Source organism: Caretta caretta, chromosome 11 (genome assembly GCF_965140235.1).
Source record: "Caretta caretta isolate rCarCar2 chromosome 11, rCarCar1.hap1, whole genome shotgun sequence".
Taxonomy (NCBI): domain Eukaryota; kingdom Metazoa; phylum Chordata; order Testudines; family Cheloniidae; genus Caretta; species Caretta caretta.
In genome coordinates this window covers 45679167-45697582 of record NC_134216.1, presented here as the reverse complement: position 1 = coordinate 45697582, position 18416 = coordinate 45679167, and the positions used below count along the sequence as shown (strand labels likewise).

Below are 18416 nucleotides of genomic sequence, written 5' to 3'. Positions count from 1 at the left end.
ACTTAAAGCAAACATCATCAGTTTCTATGCCTTGTCAGCTTGGCTTGAGCCGCATTGTCATTCCAACTTTTACTCTAAATAACTTTTTAAATATGGCTTCCTATAGCTGAGATCAGTCCTAAGCAGGTGATTCCAGTTTAGAGAAGTTCAGAGCTATAGTTTGAGTCCCAACTGTGTACAAAAAGTTATAAGAACTGTAAAATGTTGACATCATAATAGGTGGCTCTATCTCCAGAACCCCTAGATCAAATAACCTCAGATTTGGACCATTAACTCTACCCTGCAGCCCCAGGAGACCCAGAAATTTTCAGGACAATCTGAGAAAGTATTTGGATTTTAGAGCACTTAGAAAAACCAGCTGTTCAGCAGTAAGCTAGTCTCAACCTTAACAATCATGGTGCTATGACCTCACTGTAATTTGCTTATTAATGTTTTACAATAACATTAGTGGGTTTAAATTGACTACCAATTTTTATCTTCAAAAAATCAGATTGAAGATTGTTTCTGCCTCCAAAGTTTTCCCCGAAGATGGTTGGAATTTGGATTTTAATATGCCAGAGAGGATCTGGAGGGGAGCCTTGGATAAAAATTGATTGTGATGGGGAAAGCTTCATTCAATATTTGATTAGGAGGATTTTAAAAAAAAATCTTTAAAATTCACGCGGGCCTTTAAGAGCACTTTATCAATGAACTTGGAGGCCAAGAGACCATAGGAGGACAAACAGCTGCTCCCAAAAATTTATACTGGGAAGTTGTAATTGAAAGTCATCAGAAATATTTGATACCGTTCTTTGCTAGTCTGAGAAGTTGTCCCCAGAGGCATAGGTTAGATGTACTGTAACATACTGGGCTCTAAGGATTGTTGTATTATGCTTTTTCTCTCTTTGTATTCCTAATGCAGTTTGCTATTAAAATTGACCAAGTGGAGGATTTCCTTCAGAATGCCCAGGAGTTTGAGAACACTGAGTCTTTGGAAAAGCTCCTTCATCAGCATGAGCAGCACACGAAAGGTAAGGCACGGGTTCCTTTCTTTGGCCAATAGCTCACAGTCACATGGTTAGTCGGTTGAATTTCTAGGCTTTGAAGCATATTTTTGGTTTCCCCAAATAAATTCTTCTTTTATGAAATCATGTTTGCTATGGCAGTTTCTTTAATTGCAAAGAGAGCTCAGAGAGAGAGTTTTGCTCAGTGCTCGGCAACGTCATACCTGCTAAATACTGATCTGCCAAGCACTGTTAATTAATAATGGTTCCCTAAACAACTGTTCCAGCTCTCTCTCTTCTCCCCTCTGCTGCCTCCCTATTGTTTCCATTACTTCTCCTGGCTCCTCTAACTCTTCCCCCTCCTGGCTTCCCCACACTACTACTTCGTCCAGCTGCCTTTTCCTGTGGGGTGAAAGTGGAGGTGGGAGCATTCTCGGTGGCTACCAGCTGGCCTGCTATAATCCTGTGCCCCAGGGTTGAGCTATTCTAGAAGCTTGGGGCAGGGGATATTGCATTGGTGCCAATCTCTCATAGCCATCCCACAGCCTCTTGGGCGTGCACACCGTGGAACACTGTGTGACATATGCAGGCTCCTACATAACAGTTGAGCTTTTTGGAAGTGTATGGGGTAAGAGGAGTGGAGTGGGCTGGGAAATGAGCTACTGCTGGCCTCGAGACAACCTCAGACTCCAGCTGTCTGTACTGGCTTCCCTGATGTCTGCTTCTGGCTTTGTAGAGCTGCCCTCTGTATAACTCCCCTGCTGAATTGTCTTGTCACCATGTGCAGGGAGGTTCCATTAACAGCCTAAAGTGAAGTTACAGGCAGTCAGATCGCAGCCAGGAAATAGTCTTCCACCCACTTCACCTCCCACAATACCTCATGTATCTCTCAGTTGCACATCTATGTTTTCTTCTCGATGCTAGACAAATTTTTACAAGAAATGCAGCAGATGGGTCATTAATGTTAAAATCAAGGTCTTTGTATGAAGCATTTTCTGCCATGCCAACACACTAATCTTTTAAAAGTGGGGGCAGGTGCCTTCCCACCATCTCAGAAGCAATCTCTTTGCACAACTAAGTACAATTGCAATCTATTGTAAAAGACTGTAATCCCTCATAAATCTGTTTTTTTTTTTCACAAATCCATACACTCCAGCCGTGTAATTTTAACTAAATGTTAATGGAAACCTGTTATAGGAAACCTAACAACTGGCAGAAAATATAAACTGTAGTTGATTGTTCAGTAGTAGAGTAGCACCTTGAACATTTTTGCATCGTATAAGAAATCTAGCTGCTTCAAATGCTGGCACTCTGAATCAGATGCAATTCTACTCAAGAGACTGTAGTGAATGGAGCTCAGGTAACTTTAATATGGGCTTGGTGGTCCCAATTCAATCTTTATTGGGCTGAAGTGCTCATCACACAGCAATTTTAGCTTGGAATACCTGACAGTGATTGATTGTCATTGCTGACAAGAGGGTTCATAATTGAAACAATCAAATGAAATTGTTTGCCAGAGGAAAGATAGGCTTGAGAAGCATGACTCTTACCTAGAGGGATAGAAGAGGTAGCAAATGCTCCCTTTCTTCTTTGTTTATATCTTTCCAAAGTGCTAAGAATTTGGAGGATAAATGGTCATATAATTAATGAAAATCATGTTTATATTTGTCTCTATGAGAAAGGCACAGCCTACTTACTCAGCAGTAAAGTTGCTGGAAAGAATGACCTTCTTTACAAAGTGTTGGAGCTACCAGGCTATGGTGACAAGTGTCTTTAAGTTTAAAAAGGAAACTTAGCTGTGTGCTGGGAGTGCACCTGATTGGGGGTGGGGAAATGAGCGACTTTGCTTTAGAATTATCCCTGTTAAATTCCAAGTTTTTATTCTAACGTTTATGGAGAAACCTAAGAAACAAAGGGTTGGTCACTTCATCCAAAAGTAGTAGCAGACCTAGGACAGCTTGTGCAGGATGTCATCTTGTAATAAACGTTTTGTGTACTACTGTCCTCTGCTAGATGGATTGTTTCAGACTTGTTCAGATGCTTATTAGGGCTGGTTGGAAATTTTCTGATGGAACATCTTTCTGTTGGAAAATGCTAATTGGCCTAAATCAAAACGCTCCACAGGTATGTGATGATTTCAGTGAAATACAGATAGAAACAAGGCAGGTTTCCTGATGGCTTGGCAGCCCGAATTTACAGGCTCCCAGACCCTTGGAGGCCTCTCAGGTGGCCTGCCAGAATTTCCAGACTCCCAGACACTGGGGCAATCCTTCTAGTGGACTCCTGGGGCTCCAGACAGCTCAGGGAGCCTCAGAAAGATTTTGAAAAGGTCAAAATAAAGTGTCATTTCACCTGTTTTCAAAATAAAATTTTGGAATTTACATTCAATGGAGAATTCTGATATTTTTTTTAGAGTTTTCCATTGGATTGGGAATTTGTTTCCAGACAGTTCTAGTGCTTATACTGAAGGTTCTTTGGGCTCAGCTAGAGAGTGGAGCTTCTTCATAGCTAACTATGATTGGCCTTGGAAATGCCTGAGTATTTCTCTCACCACCTCTACCCTGAGGAACTGGACTCTCACTGAGTCCCCCTCAAATACACCCATATTAGTGACAACAAAATCATTTCCATAATACTTAGCCTGTCACTTTGTTCAGACACATTCCAAACCCCTGTGCTGGCTTCCCCATATGCACTACATCAAATTCAAGCTTCCTGTCCTTGACTACGAGGCCCTGCATAATCCGACTTCTGTCCATCTCTGCTCTTGTCTCCATTCATGCTCTGAACTCTCACTTTCTGTTTTTCACAAGCTCTATGCATAACTACCCCCTGCAGGTACTTTTGCAATTCTCATCTACACACCTTATTGCATGCTTAAGACTCCTTTCCTCAGTCACCACATCACTATCTCCTTCAAATCCCTCCTGGAAATACCTTTATTCCAAAAAAACCTAAAGCCCTAGTCCTCTCCTCATTGAAACATCTGCTAAGGGATCTCGTGCTACTGGACAATAGCAGAAATGCAGCTTGTGAGTCAGTGAAGTATGTTGATCCAACCTGCCATGATGATCCCTGTGCTGAGTAGAGTGGGACAATTACCTCCCTTGTCTTACATATGACATGCCTGTATATACATCTCAGAATATTAGCCTTTTTTGCAATTGCATCACATTGTTAACCCCCAAATCCTTTTCAGCCTAACTAGTTATTCCCCATTTTGTAGTTGTACATTTTTTTTCCTTCTTGAGTGTAGTATTTTTCACTTATCTTTATTTAATTTAATCTTGTTGATTTCAGACCAATTCTCCAATTTGCCAAGGTCACTTTGCATTTTAATCCTATCCTCCAAATCGGTAGCAACCCCTCCCAGCCCGGTGTCATCCACAAATTTCATAAGAATATTCTCTACTCCATTATCCAAATCATTACTGAAAATATTTAGTAGTTCCAGACCCAGGACAGATACACACTCCCGTTGGACAGCGAACCATTGATAACTATTCTTAATGTATGGTTTTTCAATCTAATTTAATCTAGATCACATTTCCTTAGTTTGCTTATGAGGATGTCATGCAGGACTATATTGAAAGCTTTACTAAAATCAAGATATATCAAATCTGCTGCTATCCATTAGCTCAGTAACCCGGTCAAAGAGGAAATTAGATTGGTTTGGCATGATTTGTTCTTGACAAATCCATGTTGACGGTTACTTACCACCCTACTATCCTCTAGGTGCTTACAAATTGCTTGTTCCAGTATCTTCCCACAATTAAAGTTACTCTAACTAGTCTAATATTCCCTGGGTCTTCCTTTTCCTCCTTTTTAAATGTTGGCCCTTCTCCAGTCCCCTGGAACTCACCTGTCCTTCATGAGTTATCAAAGATAATCGCTAGTGGTTCCAAGGTTGCTTCAGCTAGTTTCTTAGGTACCCTACAGTGAATTTTATCAGGCCCTGCTGACTTGAATACATCTAACTTATCTAAACATCCTTTCCCTATTGTGGCTTTTATTCTTTCCTCCTTATTATTAATATTAATTGTGTTGGTCATCTGGTCACAGTTTACTTTTTTAGTGAAGACTGAAGCAAAACAGGCATTAAATGCCTCACCCTTATTGATATCATATGTTATTAGCTCTCCTTCCCTGTGAAGTAGAGTACACTTTCCTTCATCTTTCTCCAGTTCCTGAAGTATTTATAGAACCTCCTATTATTGCCTTTTATGTTCCTGGCTAGGTGTAACTCATTTTTTGCCTTCACCTTTCTGATTTTGTCTGTATATGCTTATGCTATTCTTTCGTACTTATTGTCAGCAATTTGTCCATGATTCCACTTTTTGTAGGATTCCTTTCTGATTTTCAGTTAAAGAGCGCTTGATGAAGCCATATTGATCACTTACCATTTTTCCAGTATTTAAATATATATATTTAAATATGCTAAAAGATGAGTTATAGATTGAGTATATTAATAAAAATTAGCATGTTTTTTCATGAGTAATCTTATTCTTACAGAGCTCTTGGAAAAGTCACTGGCTCTTTTAAACAAAAGCCACGAGCTGACTGAATTCATAGAAGAATTCAAATCTGATGGGCCTAATGTAAACCCTGAGTTGATTCAAGGAGCACACAGCAGCTGCTTGAAAATTGACAGTCTCCTTGAACTGCTACAAGACAGGAGAAGGCAACTGGACAAATATCTGAAGCAGCAATGCCAAGGACTAGAGCAGGTTCTGCAAATTTGTCATTGGCATCACCAAGAAAACCAGGTATGATATCCAACACTTAGGCCAGCCACAGTAAAATCAGGAAACTGTTATATGTGGTGGGGAGAGTTACAGGAGAAGGGGTTACAGTGTATTTGGATGATAGTTTGGTACACTGATTTGTTTACTTTGATTTAAATTTTAAGCATGTCTCCCTACACAACCTTATTTCTGGCCTTTCCCTAACTTTTGGCAGCTTGATTTTGCAACCTTTCTGTTCTTTTAATGTCGTTTTTTTTTTAATGTAATTTTCTAAGTTAAAAAAACCTGAACTCTCCCACAGAAATCCTATCATATGGAATCATATTGACCTCTACACACATGGGTTATCTGCAGGGTTCAGACCATTAGCTTCACTGCACTTACCTTTGTCACATGAGTTAATGGAGCAACTGGTGGCTGCAGTAGACTATCATCTTCTTTGTGGACCAGTCAATAGAAGGAGAAAGAGATACTTTGCCAGTGGTTTCACAGCTATTTGCTAAAAGCAGAGGAATACAGAGACTCAGGACTCCTCAGTTCAGTGCCAGCTTCTGGAGGGGAATGTGTTCTAGTGGTACTCTTCTGTCTCTGTGCACGCTGCCTGTCCCTTTCCCTTCTCTTGCAGTCAACCCACCCCCAGCTCCTATTTCCATCCCCCTCTGCTCCTATCCAACTTCCCCGCCACACACACACACCAGTTCTTGCCCTCCTTCCCCTCTGTGTCTATATATACCCAAGCCCCCCCTTTCTGCTCAACCTGCCTCCTCAGCTTCCTCCCCACTTCTGTTTCTATCCTCCCACCCCTTTGCATTCAAATCAGGCAGGGGCAAGTCCTGCTCAACTCCTGCATCGCTGGGGTGGAGTGTGCTCAGTGAGGATGGAATCTTTGGGCAATGTGGCTGCCAAACTCTAACAAGTCTCTACTTAATATGTGCAAGTTGAGTTTTTTAAAGGCTCTGAACTTGGTCAAATTTGGGTGAATTTTCAAAGGAAAAGCAAACAACACATCCTTGATACCAGAGCAAGCTCCCTGCCAAATTTCAAACCCTTTCTCCAAAGTACAGAGGTGATAGAGCTTCTCAATAAAACAGTTATACGACATTTTTTTAAACATGGGCAAAAAAAGTTTCCTGGGCTTGTCTACACAGTGGGGTTTATCTCACACTAACTGCATTTTTTTCCAGTTAAAATGGGCTCGCATTCACACAGTGTGACTCTTTTTCTGAATCAAGTGGCCAATTAGTGCGAATTGGATAATCCACTTTGAAAATGGATTAGGTTCATTTCAGAATGAGTTTGTACAGAAAAAGGAAGCATCTGTATTTCGGATTAACTTTTCAGTCCTCCCACTTGTATCCCAAACTGCATTGCTTCACACTAGGACTGCCCTGTCTGTTTACCTGTGTGCTCTCTAGTGCTCTGGGGTCATGTTGGCCAGACGTTACCGCCCTGTTTAAATGCTGGCTCACAACTAGGAGATCCCTATTTGCAATTACACGGTACTGGAGCTGTATATCCTTTTCCGTGTAATCAGCATTGTAGCAGCCATGCCTGGTGGTGCTGCGGCGCAGAGGTCATGGGTTTCCTTGCTATCTAGGGAGAGTAGATGGTCCACTCCTGTCTTAACAGCAGCTGCCAAAATGCACAAGTACATGAGCATATAGCAAAGTGTATGGCTGTATCACTCTCAGGGTACAGCTCAATGCCATTGCCAAGGAAAGGACCTTTGGCAGGCTTACAAAAAAGACCAAGGGCAGAAACAGGACCTCTGGCAGGGCTCCACGACTTTGAGGAGCTGGGTTGGATTTTTGCCAGGAAGGCCACCACCGAGCCCCCGTATGTTGTGGAAAGTGCTGAAAGCCTCAAGGAGGACCCCGACCAGGACTCTGAGGAGGAGATTTCCCGTGAAGGCCAGGGGAAATCTAAGAGCTGAAGCCAGACCCAGAGAAACAAACAGCACCTGAAACCCAGATGGACTCCCAGCATGATAGTGCTGAGAAGGGGACCTCTGCCAGTAAGTATTATGTGCTACATTACTATAAAACTGTATAAGTGATTTTACCAGATGCTTGGTCCAAGTGCCTGATGGACATGGGCATTTTGGGCAAATGTGAGCTAGGAGCCTTTCCGAGCCTGCTCAGCTTTACCCTGGCTCCCAGCATGCTCAAGATGGTGGCCACATGGGGGATTCCAGCTCTGCAGGGGTTGGTTCCCTGATATTTTCATTTCCCACAGCCCTCCAGCATGCTGGTATCTACCCTCCAACCTCCCTCTCCCTTCTTTTCCCCATCGACCACCATGGGTGGGGGATAGGACATTTCACCTCCATTGCCTTGATGAAAGCAGTTGTGCCACAATGGTTTTGTAAAACAACCTTGTAATGTAGCCATGTTTACTGAAACACCAGCTACAGAAAAAATAATATAATATAAAAAATACTTCGCTTCACAATGCCCTGAGCTTTCCTCTGTCTTAGCATTTTATGAGGTATATTTCCCAAAGACAGAGACACTAAATCACAGAGATTGTAAGGCACTCAGCTAGTTGTAATCAGAGTCGCAACAACATTAAGCCCTCAGGTTCAGAAAATATACAGCAGAGCGGTACTTATTTAGCTGTGCATTTTGTGTATCGAGTGCAGGTAACAGAAAACAGAATTTAAGGCAAAGATAATGCTTTATTTTGGCACAAACACTGCAAGACATAGCAGCCTTCTCAGGGCTACCTTTATAAGTAGAGTGACCCTTCCCGTCCTGCAGCACTTCTGGAGGGACCATTCTGGTGAATAACATCACTGCATATCTTCCGTCTGTCTGTTGCCCTTTTGAATAAGCCATTTGACTGCCTCTTGGTGACTCAGATCAGAGGAACATCTTCCAATGTAAGGACTGCCTGCAGAGTTGTCCATGCAATTACTAACCTGCCCCCCAGCAAACCCTTACCCACCCACCTACCTCTCAAACCCTCCAGCCCATCCAACCCCCCAAATCCTGCTGCCTACCCCTAACTCAGGTGAAGCCCAAGCCTAAACCTCCAAACCCTGCTGCCAGTCACCAGCCATGCACCATATCAGCAGCCTTGGATTAGAACAGGGTTCCTAGGCAAAGGGGAAGTAATGTGGAAACGTCTTAACATTTGCAAGTTGCCCCCAGACTGGGAAGAGATTATAGGAATGGAATTTCAAAACTGAGGAAAGAGTAATTTCATCATTGCTGCCCTCAAGACCTGAATTACTTCAATAACTGCCTTTTCTGTTTGTCAGCTACCCCGGCTTCTTTGACAACCTGCAGCCACCAAGAACAGAACCTTTAACTGCAGAGCACTTGACTAATCTCCAGGGCAGGAAAAGGAAGACCAAAGATGAAATGTTTGGGGACCTTGTGACAGCATCCAGAAGAGGGATAAAAAGAGAGAGGAGTGGAGGGAAATTCTCTGTGGAGAGACGGAAGAACACAGACATGGACATGCAGAAACCGCCCCTGAAGCCGATGCAAAACCAGACTGTCTTGATGGAGAACATTTTGGGACAATGTTCTGCCACAGCACCACGACCCCGAGTGCCCTGTTCTGTTCATTCTCCCTGAAGCATCTGGCACCGACCACTGTCAGTAGATAGGATAGTGGGCTAGATGGACTGTTGTTTTGACATAGTATGTCCACTCAAGCCATGTCCTGTAGCCCATGGAGAACAATGGATACTGGGAGCAGCAGTACATTCTTAATGCTCCTGCTATGGGTAGTTCTCTGAAGACAGTGAATTCTGGGATCCCTCCTTCATCCCTACAATAATACAATACAATACAAACTATAGTTTCTTCTGGCACTATTCTACATCTCCGTACAGAGGCAACCGTCAGAAATCTTGCATGAACACATGCTTGTGACTAGTACAGCACATATATGTGTACTCCACGCTATATGGCATGGGCCCAAATCTTCATTGTAATCTCGTCTGACATTTGCACTAGTTTATGTAACAGTGAATAAAAATTTGCACAGTTTTGTTCAATCCATGATTTTTATATTGGACTGATTTGATCAATACAGTTTATTTTTGACAAGACTCACCAGAGTTTCATAAAATACATGTCCCAGAGACCAAATAAAATGTCCTCTCCAAAAAATCATTGCACAAAGCATTTTTAAAAAGCAAAATACACTTCTGTTTCACTAAATTCATACACATAGAGTAAAGAAACTCTGTTACAATGTGTAATCAAATTACATTGACACATTTCAGCCTTTAGCTTCAAAGTAGGAGCATGGGGGATTCTGATCCTATGGCCCTGAAGATTTGCTGCAGTTTTCAGAGGAAGCCTTTCTGGCTGATCACAGCATTCAGAAAGTCTCTTCACTTCTGCCCTCTACCCACTGATGAGGTGCTCGCAGTAGTTGTGCAAAATACAACAAGAAGTTATCCCATGAGGTAGATATTTCTCAGCAGCCTCCAGCTTCATCATGAGGTAACTCCTGTCCCTTACAAATGCATACTCCACTGTCATTCTACAGCTTCTCAGGGTATGTAGTTGAACAGGTCCTCCTCTTGTCCAAGTGTCAAGTAAATGGCTTCATAAGCCAGGGAAGCAGACAGTAAGCTGGGTCTCCTAGAATGACCAGAAGAATGACACTGCCATTTATATCCATAGTAGCCATGGGAGCAAAATTTCCATATTTTATTAAAGACAACAGATGTGAGTTTCAAAAGATCCTAGAAACTGGGACCTTTTCAAGACCACCCCACATTAACACTGATGAATTTTCTAGGCCAGTGGTTCTTAAACTTTTTATTCATGGACCGCTTGAAAATTGCTGAGGGTCTCGGTGGACCACTTAATGATCTTTCCAAATGTTGTTGGTACTGTTAGCTACCTATTGTAAAGCACTTTGGATAAAAGCGCTAGATTAAAAAAACCTTAATAATTAATGTGTTTTTGTTCTACAAATAAAAGCACACAACTCATATTTTAATATCTTTAGTCTTACCTTTCGAATGCGATGGATGTGCTCTCTTTCCCCCGCCACAGCAGCCCCGAGCTGGGCTGTCTCTTCCTCTCTCCCCCCACACCGCAGCCCCCAAGCTTGGGCTAGGAAAGAGGGGGATCTCTCCCCAGCCACACAGCTGAGGCTGGGAAGGAGGGCCATCTCTCCCCAGCAGCTGCAGCCCTAGCCCTGGAGCTGGGGAAAGTCACCTCTTTCTCTGGCTGCCACAGCCCTGCACATCCCAAATTCCCACCACCCCCTCTTCTCACACTACTGCCCGCTCCCACCTACTCCCTATCCCCCCACCCCCAAGGCCACCACCTCACCGTGCGTCTTCTCCAGAGTCCAGGCACCTAATTAGTGGAGCCACACCTGCTAGGGTGCAGCCCAAGTGCACTCTTTAGAGGGAACTATCCCCGCACCACCTGAATGGAGCTCATGGACCATGGGTGGTTCACGAGCCACAGTTTGAGAACCTCTGTTCTAAGCCTTGGAGCTCCCTGGAGATGCACCCCTTTCTGCTCATGAACTCTGAGGCCTGAGGTGGGGGTAAAGAATAGGCACATGGGTTTCATCAATGCCTCCTATACAATTTGGAAATTCCAGCCATGCAAATCCACCAATAGCCTCCTGTGCTTTGCCAAACATTGACCCATGCTAGCAGCATCTTTGTAGCAGCACACTGCTCCATGACAACAGCCCGGACAGTTGATCTACCAACACCTAATTGCTTGCTTACTGACTGGTAGCAATCTGAGTTGGCAAGTTTCCAAATGGTGATGGCCACATGCTTCTCCACTCTGAAGGAAGCTCGCACGTTGGTACCCTGAGGATGAGTTCAGCGTAGAACTCTAGGAAAGTGCCCTTTGTCACCCAGAAATTCTTCCTCAACTGCAGGTCATCCCAGGACTACATCCCTATCCATTTCCACCAGTCAATGCTGCTTTCATGAGTCCAGAAATGGCACTCAGTCAAGTGAAGCTGCTCCAGGCAAAGTTTTTCTACAATTAGCTGCTTGATTTCTTCCTCCTCCTTTAATGAAATTAGGTTGACAGTGCAGTGGCTGGCTTCCAAAATGACCCAGGTATGTGATCGCATATACATGTGCAGCTGCCTCTGTGTATTAACGAGTGCCTGGACCATGGCACAAAGCAGAATTCCCTCCAGGCTGGCTGACAGCAGTTTTGTAGTTGGCCCTGCTTGCAAAATACAAATGAATTATAAGATCACAGGAGAGGAATCATGAGAATTTGCTACTGTGACCCCCAAGTCCCGGAATTCTGGGAGCTTGCAGTAAGTATCTTACAGTACACCACCACCAAAAAGAAAAATAATAATAATCCTAGAATGCACAGAGCCCAATAGTGGGACAAAACACCATGGGATCCCAGCCAAGAATGCTTAGTGCATATTCCAAAAGAAGTCGGTTCCAGATATACACTCTGATTCAGTGGGAAGTAGGTAAAAGCAGCCATATGGATGCAATTATCTTGAAATCGTTATTCTGCAACTATTAGTGCACCCAGACCTAATCCACCGAAACAAAACAAAAAAACCATGTAGACAAACTCTCAGAAATAGCTAAGCCCTTTAAACTGAAAATTTCCTAAAAATTCAGCCGAGGCAGGCACTCATCAGAATTTCAGTCTAAATGTTTAAAGTTAATGGAAGGTGTTGGGCAACCTTAATTGTAGGCAGTGCTATGCACTCCAGCTCTGCCTATAATATTGATTCTGCAGGGCTATGTACCTTATACATCAAAACCAGCTCTACCTTTTTTTGCGTAGTCTGTATATGATCCCCCAAGTAAAACATTTTACAGCTGACTAGGTACTCTAGGGAGCTGCTAATCTTATTCTGAAGCATCAAGTATTAGTAATTGCCAGAGGCAAAACTGGATTTATTGGTATCATCATGGCTAGATGGATAACTATCCTCTATGAAAAATCCTGTGTTCCTATGGAAGTGTTATCTTCCCAGTCTGTGGCTATAGAGTGATCGCTTGGAACAAATCCCCTTTTTTAACCAAGATACTGTAAAAAGAGAAACTGCTAAATAAGAGGCCACAGCCTTTACTATGAAAATCATGAAATATCGTCTAACACTTGAGAGGCATGATGCTATTCAATTCTGCTTTGGCTGCTGCTTTGTCTATATCACCAGGATCTGTCCAGCAAAAGAACATACCTTAAAAAGTAATGTTATTTCAATTCTCAGTATCTGTGATAAATTCTCAGTGGCTACAACTGAAGTTTCAAAACAAATTTAGCCAAGTTGGTTGGAAATGTATCTTATCACAAAGTTCACTTTCCAAGAAGAAGGGTCCTTCTCTAAATCCTCCTTCAAAGCTTGGAAGTACCAGGAGTTAGTACTCCTAGCTGTGATGCTTTCATCAACTACATGGTCATCCCAGCTTTATCCAGCTATTTCAATAACTTACAAGTAGGGAGAGGAGTGCAAAACAGAAGAATCTCTGCAAAATACTTTGCTATCTTAGGTTGGGTAAGGAAGGGGGAAATACTTTGAATGAATTTGATTTAAAACCGTACTACAGAATCTCCCCAAGACCTCGGGGGTGGGGGAGAATGAAAATTTGGTAAAACTTACCACAGATTTCTAGTTGCCCTAAACATTAAAGGACAATTATGTTTCACTTACAGGGTGCCAAGTTGAATCCAGCCCAGTTTGGGAACATCTGGAAAATCTTTACTACCTGGTTTAGGGTGACCAGATAACAAGTGTGAAAAAATGGTACAGGAGAGGGGGTAATAGGCTATAAGAGGTGCCTATGTCAGACAAAGCCCCTAATATTGGGATGATCCTGATAATATTGGAATGATCCCAATAATATCAGGACATCGGGTCATTTTAATCTGATTGCTGTTTAGTGGCATGTGTGTGTATGTCCATTTTCTGCAGAATGGGTGTTGACATCACAAACACCACCATTACAGCTGACATCTACTGGCAACTTTGGTGATTGCTTGAGGAGACGGGCTGTAGCGCAGATAGAATGCTTATTCAACGACCTGCCTTCTCATGCCCAGCTGTGGTCCAAGGTTGATGCAGACTAGCTGGCAGAGTCAAGTCCTTGCAATATGGTTCTAACTATGGACCTGACAGGTGTCAGTCAGGCACTTTACATAACATTCATGCACAATTATGGAACAATAAATACTCTGGAAAATGAACTAGTAGAAACTTTGTGACAAAGTATCTTTTTTTAGACTTATACATATGCATTTTTAAGTACTGGTTCTCATAGCCTAACGGCAAATCTGAAGCCTAATATTTTGCTCTCCCTGTGTGTGCTGAACTCCCATTAGTGTCAAGTGGAGTCCTATACATCTAAGGAGAGCAGCCTATTGAACTCTCATTGACGCAAATGGAAGTTTGGGAGACATAGGGAGAGCAGCATATTGGAGTCAAGCTCTGCTGTGAAGATGTGAGAGTAGATTTTTACCATTAATACTGCCTGTGTTTTTCAAAGGATAAGTATAAAGCACAGAAGTCTCCCTGATCTGGTTTTTGAAAGAGAAACTAAGCAAATGTAAAGATCACAATATATTGCCCCAAAGAACTAAAAATGCAGCACCTTCGTTCTGCCTCTAATTGGAATGCGATGGTCTGATAAGCATAATCATAACATATTTTTCTTTATCAGTATTTTCAATATGTAAAAATGTACCTTGTTTTACATTTAAAGAGCTGACCTTCCTTTCAGAAACAGCAGCATCTTATTTTGCTGATAATCTCCTTCATTAATGAAAATCAGAGGCAGATTGGGCTATTTTGTGCATAATTAATTTTCTCGGCGAGAAGATTTAGGAATGTAATTTTTCTCAATTGTGCCAATCATGCATATATGAGACAAACAAATAAATTAAACTTAAGATATTCATGGTCCCTGGGTAAAAGGTTGCGTCAAGGGCAGAGATAAGAGCTACGTCAGATTTGTGGGACAGCATAGCACACCCTCATCTGAAGTCCATGCAGACACACAGAAAATCATGAAATGATCCTTCTTTTTAAAGAAAAAACATTAACCACCTGTAGTTTTTGGTTCTTGTGTCATTAAGAAGGTAGGATTAACAGCCCTGTCACCCCTTGGTTCTGGATTTCATTTACTAGCAATTTAATTGATGTAAAAATAAGGAGAGTAGTGCAGTCATTTAAAGGTTCTGTTGTGGGATCTTTACCTGAATGAATGTTTTCTCCTGCTGATCTTTACACAGTGGGCTGGGTTAATAGCTGTATGTTCTTTTTTACTGAAAGATGTTCAGCATGCAAGACTGGGGGAGCGATTTCACCATTACTGTCCTCACGATACAGTTTGGGGCCATAGCTGTGTTTGGAAGCTGATTTCAAATATAGGCACAGGGGTTTCCATTTTTAGTATCAGGCAGAGTACAAGCTGAGCAAACCCTGAATGTCAGCATGCACAAGTATAACTGGGAATCTCCAACGGTGACTAATGCACCAGAACTGCTTGGATTTATGGAAGAACTGTCTAAACAATCTGTGTGCTCCTGATAGGCTCTTTTCTGATTTTCCGAAAGCTGTCTCCCCTATGCTCTCTGCTGCTGCTGCCCACTAGAGTGAAGGAAAAACACTGAGTTTCAACATTGGCAGGTTGGAGACAAACCTAGACATTTTCACCTCATTCATAAGCAATTAAAAATGTGCATAAAATTCCTGAGTGGACCTTCATATGTCTTCAGATGTGCTCCCTGCGCCTTCTGTAAATGGTTTTCATAAAAATGAAAAATTGATTACTTTTTACCCTGAGTGCAGGAATATATAGACCTGAACATAATTAAATTATTAAAATCTGTTTAGTCAGATTTGTTTAAAATGATCCTTTGTGAGCTACCTGGGGTGAAATCTTGGCCCGATTGAAGTTAATAGGAATTTTCTGATTGACTTAATTGGGGCCAGGATTTCTCTCTCTCACACACACTCACACTCACACTCACACACACACTGGTGTATTTATAATTGTCTCATCTCCTGTGATGTCATTTGTTCTTCTACTGGTGGTTTAGTCCCCCTTACTGTGACTGCAACATGGATCTATGCAATACTAACTCCAGATCTCAGTCCTTTGCATAGGAAGGGTTTGAATCCAAACCAAACTCTGAGACCTTTTCAGAGTAACCCCATAGCTCTGCATACACGCATAGATCTTCTTGAGAATTATCATATTCTTGTAAGAGCAGCACCATGAGACTAGGTAGGCTACTTGAGCCAATATTTATAAAATTTACACAAAAGTTTGGAAATGTTCACTTCAGAATGTCAAAGGCTCTTCTCATTAGCTGATAGTTAACTTCTGAATTTAGAATATCAAACTGTGCACTAAAATGTGCAACATTTTCTTGGTCAGAAAAACACATTGAACTTTTGCCTGCAGAGTCAAATGAAGATTCCACACACTGTTCAGGAAACAACAGGACCTTTACAATATATATAACTTGAATTACTTTTAGCAACTAGTGTGTTGATCAGATTTTAGGTTTTGATTTCTGCAATCTTTTTATGGTCCTTCGCAACAGTTATGTGACAAGCCACTAGCAGCCACAGTGCACTGCAGTATTGAGGTTTAGTGTCTCTGCCATCCAAACAAAAGAAACCCCACAAACGTGGAATGAAATTCCTTAACAATATTACTTTTCTGAAGTGCTGCAGAGTAACAAAGAAGAATGGTGACATCAAATAATTTCGTCTTAAAATTAAGCATCTTTTTAAAAAGATCCCTTTTGTTGATAAAATCCGAGCAGAACCCCTTTATGCTTCTGCCCTGTCCCGTCTTTGTTTTTTCTTATTTAAATTCTGATTAAATGTCACTACTGCATGTCTGTACCATACATTTGCATTAAACATGTGATTTGGCAACAACAGACTTCCTCCCACCTCCACTGAAGTGAATGGCAAAACTCCCATGGACTCAAATCAGAGCAGGATCAGAGCAAGTGTCTTCCTTTGGCACCTGTACCAAAAATCAATTTACATTTATATGGAAAAAATAGCTACTGTACAATGCTGTTGGTTTGCAGCTGCAAAGCCGAACAGCCAGACAATTATTAGATACCCCGTCCAAATTCAGAGGGGAAGGCTGGTCCCAAGGTAAAGGTGATAGCTTAGGAATTAGACCTGGGGTAAATTCCCTGCTTCATCAGACATGTGTGACCTCGGGAAGTCACTTAAACTCTCTGTGCCTCAGTTCCTTGAGTATAATGACAGATTCCCAAGAAGTGCACTAAATTGTAGGAGATCATACTCATGCATACGCAAACGTTTCATGCAAGAACACCCCTTTCATGGATCCATCACTGATGAAAATGAAGCTTGTATTCTAGACCAATTTTTATTTTTTGCATATCATCATCTGACTGGGATCAGTAGTAATAATACACAGGACTTTTCATCTTCAAACATTAACTAATAAACCCTGCCAACACTCCTGTGAGAGACAGCAAGACAGGTTGTCTTCCCGTTAGAGAAGGGGAAATACAGGCAGACTTGAGGATGACAGAAGAGTCAGTATCAGAACCAGGAGTGAAGCTCAGAACTTCTTAGCTAAGAGCTCTAGGTCTTGTGTGTCCCTCTGCTGGATTCCTTATTCTATTTGAAATCAAACAGGTAGGACCCACCTGAAAATAGTTTTTCTTTTCATTTTAACAAGTCAGCTCTTTATGTTATAGGAGAGAGGGGATGTTTTGCAGAAGTGGAATAATGGAACAAAATCAATCACATTTATTTATTTATGGTCAGTATTGGCAAAATTGTCCTGTTGCAAAACTCCAATGAAGTGAAAATCAATACTGTTCTAGTTCACTGGCTTTCAAATTGTCTGATGCCATGAACCCCTTCTCTAATTGTTGAAAACATCATGGACCCCCAGTGCATTTACACTTGTACCAGGGAAAGTCCAGGCACCGTGTGATCTTCCTAAAAGCCCTTTTTGGACACAGTTTGACAACGCCTGTTCTAGCTGGCATTATTTTAGGGCTTATCTACATGGGGAAATTGTCTGGCAGAACTGTACTGCTATAATTATATCGCTACAGTTATACTGGTATAACTACAGTGGTATTATTCTAACAGTATATTTTTGTTGGTGTCCCAGCGTATAAAGCTCTAATTGTTCAACAAAAGCACTCTTTCATGTTTTACTTTAGACAGTTACAGAAAACTAGCTAATCTCCTCCCTGTTCACATATTTTCTATTTGTCTCCAATCTTTATCTTCACTACAGGGTTAACTCAGGTGATTGGTACCTAAGTCTGAACAGCTGGATTAGCCTAGCCCAGGTGTGAGCAGCCACACGGCAAAGCCTTACCGGATATTATATCCTTACTAGTGCTGTGCTCATCTGTGTCACTAAGACTTCTGGGGGCATGTCCCATGGTTCTTTACCCTGTAGCAAACTGAGCCACTCTGTGATGCTTTCCCAGTGACTCGTGGGAGCATTTGTCTGTCCTGGGCACAAGGAGGGAATTGTGGGGAGGTACTTGGAGGACTGTCTACACTTGAGTGGTTTGGTCTGTGTCCTCATTGCAAAGTGGGCAGATTTCCATCCCAAGTGAAAGCCCCATTTGGATTTTAGCCTATGGCCCCAGCCAAGCCAGCTATCCTGGGTTTAAAGCACCACTAAACTTGGATGAGATGTTTTTGTGGGTGGATGGGCGAAGATTAGGGATAACGC

General features: G+C 42.1%; 1 protein-coding gene and 1 long non-coding RNA gene across 6 annotated transcripts in view; both read left to right on the top strand.

The window, feature by feature from the left end:
• The window catches only part of CCDC141 (coiled-coil domain containing 141), a 160376-nt gene that overhangs the window by 31730 nt on the left and 110230 nt on the right, over window positions 1-18416 (top strand). For all 5 annotated transcript variants that reach the window (XM_048870030.2, XM_048870029.2, XM_075117985.1 and 2 more), the window contains 2 exons: window positions 902-1010; window positions 5496-5749. In XM_048870030.2, the coding sequence (XP_048725987.2) occupies window positions 902-1010; window positions 5496-5749 (363 nt within the window). The remainder of the gene's footprint in view (window positions 1-901; window positions 1011-5495; window positions 5750-18416) is intronic.
• LOC142068554 (uncharacterized) lies at window positions 8430-9737 on the top strand. The gene is made up of 2 exons (XR_012664392.1): window positions 8430-8609; window positions 8991-9737. It is a non-coding gene; the product is annotated as an uncharacterized LOC142068554 (long non-coding RNA).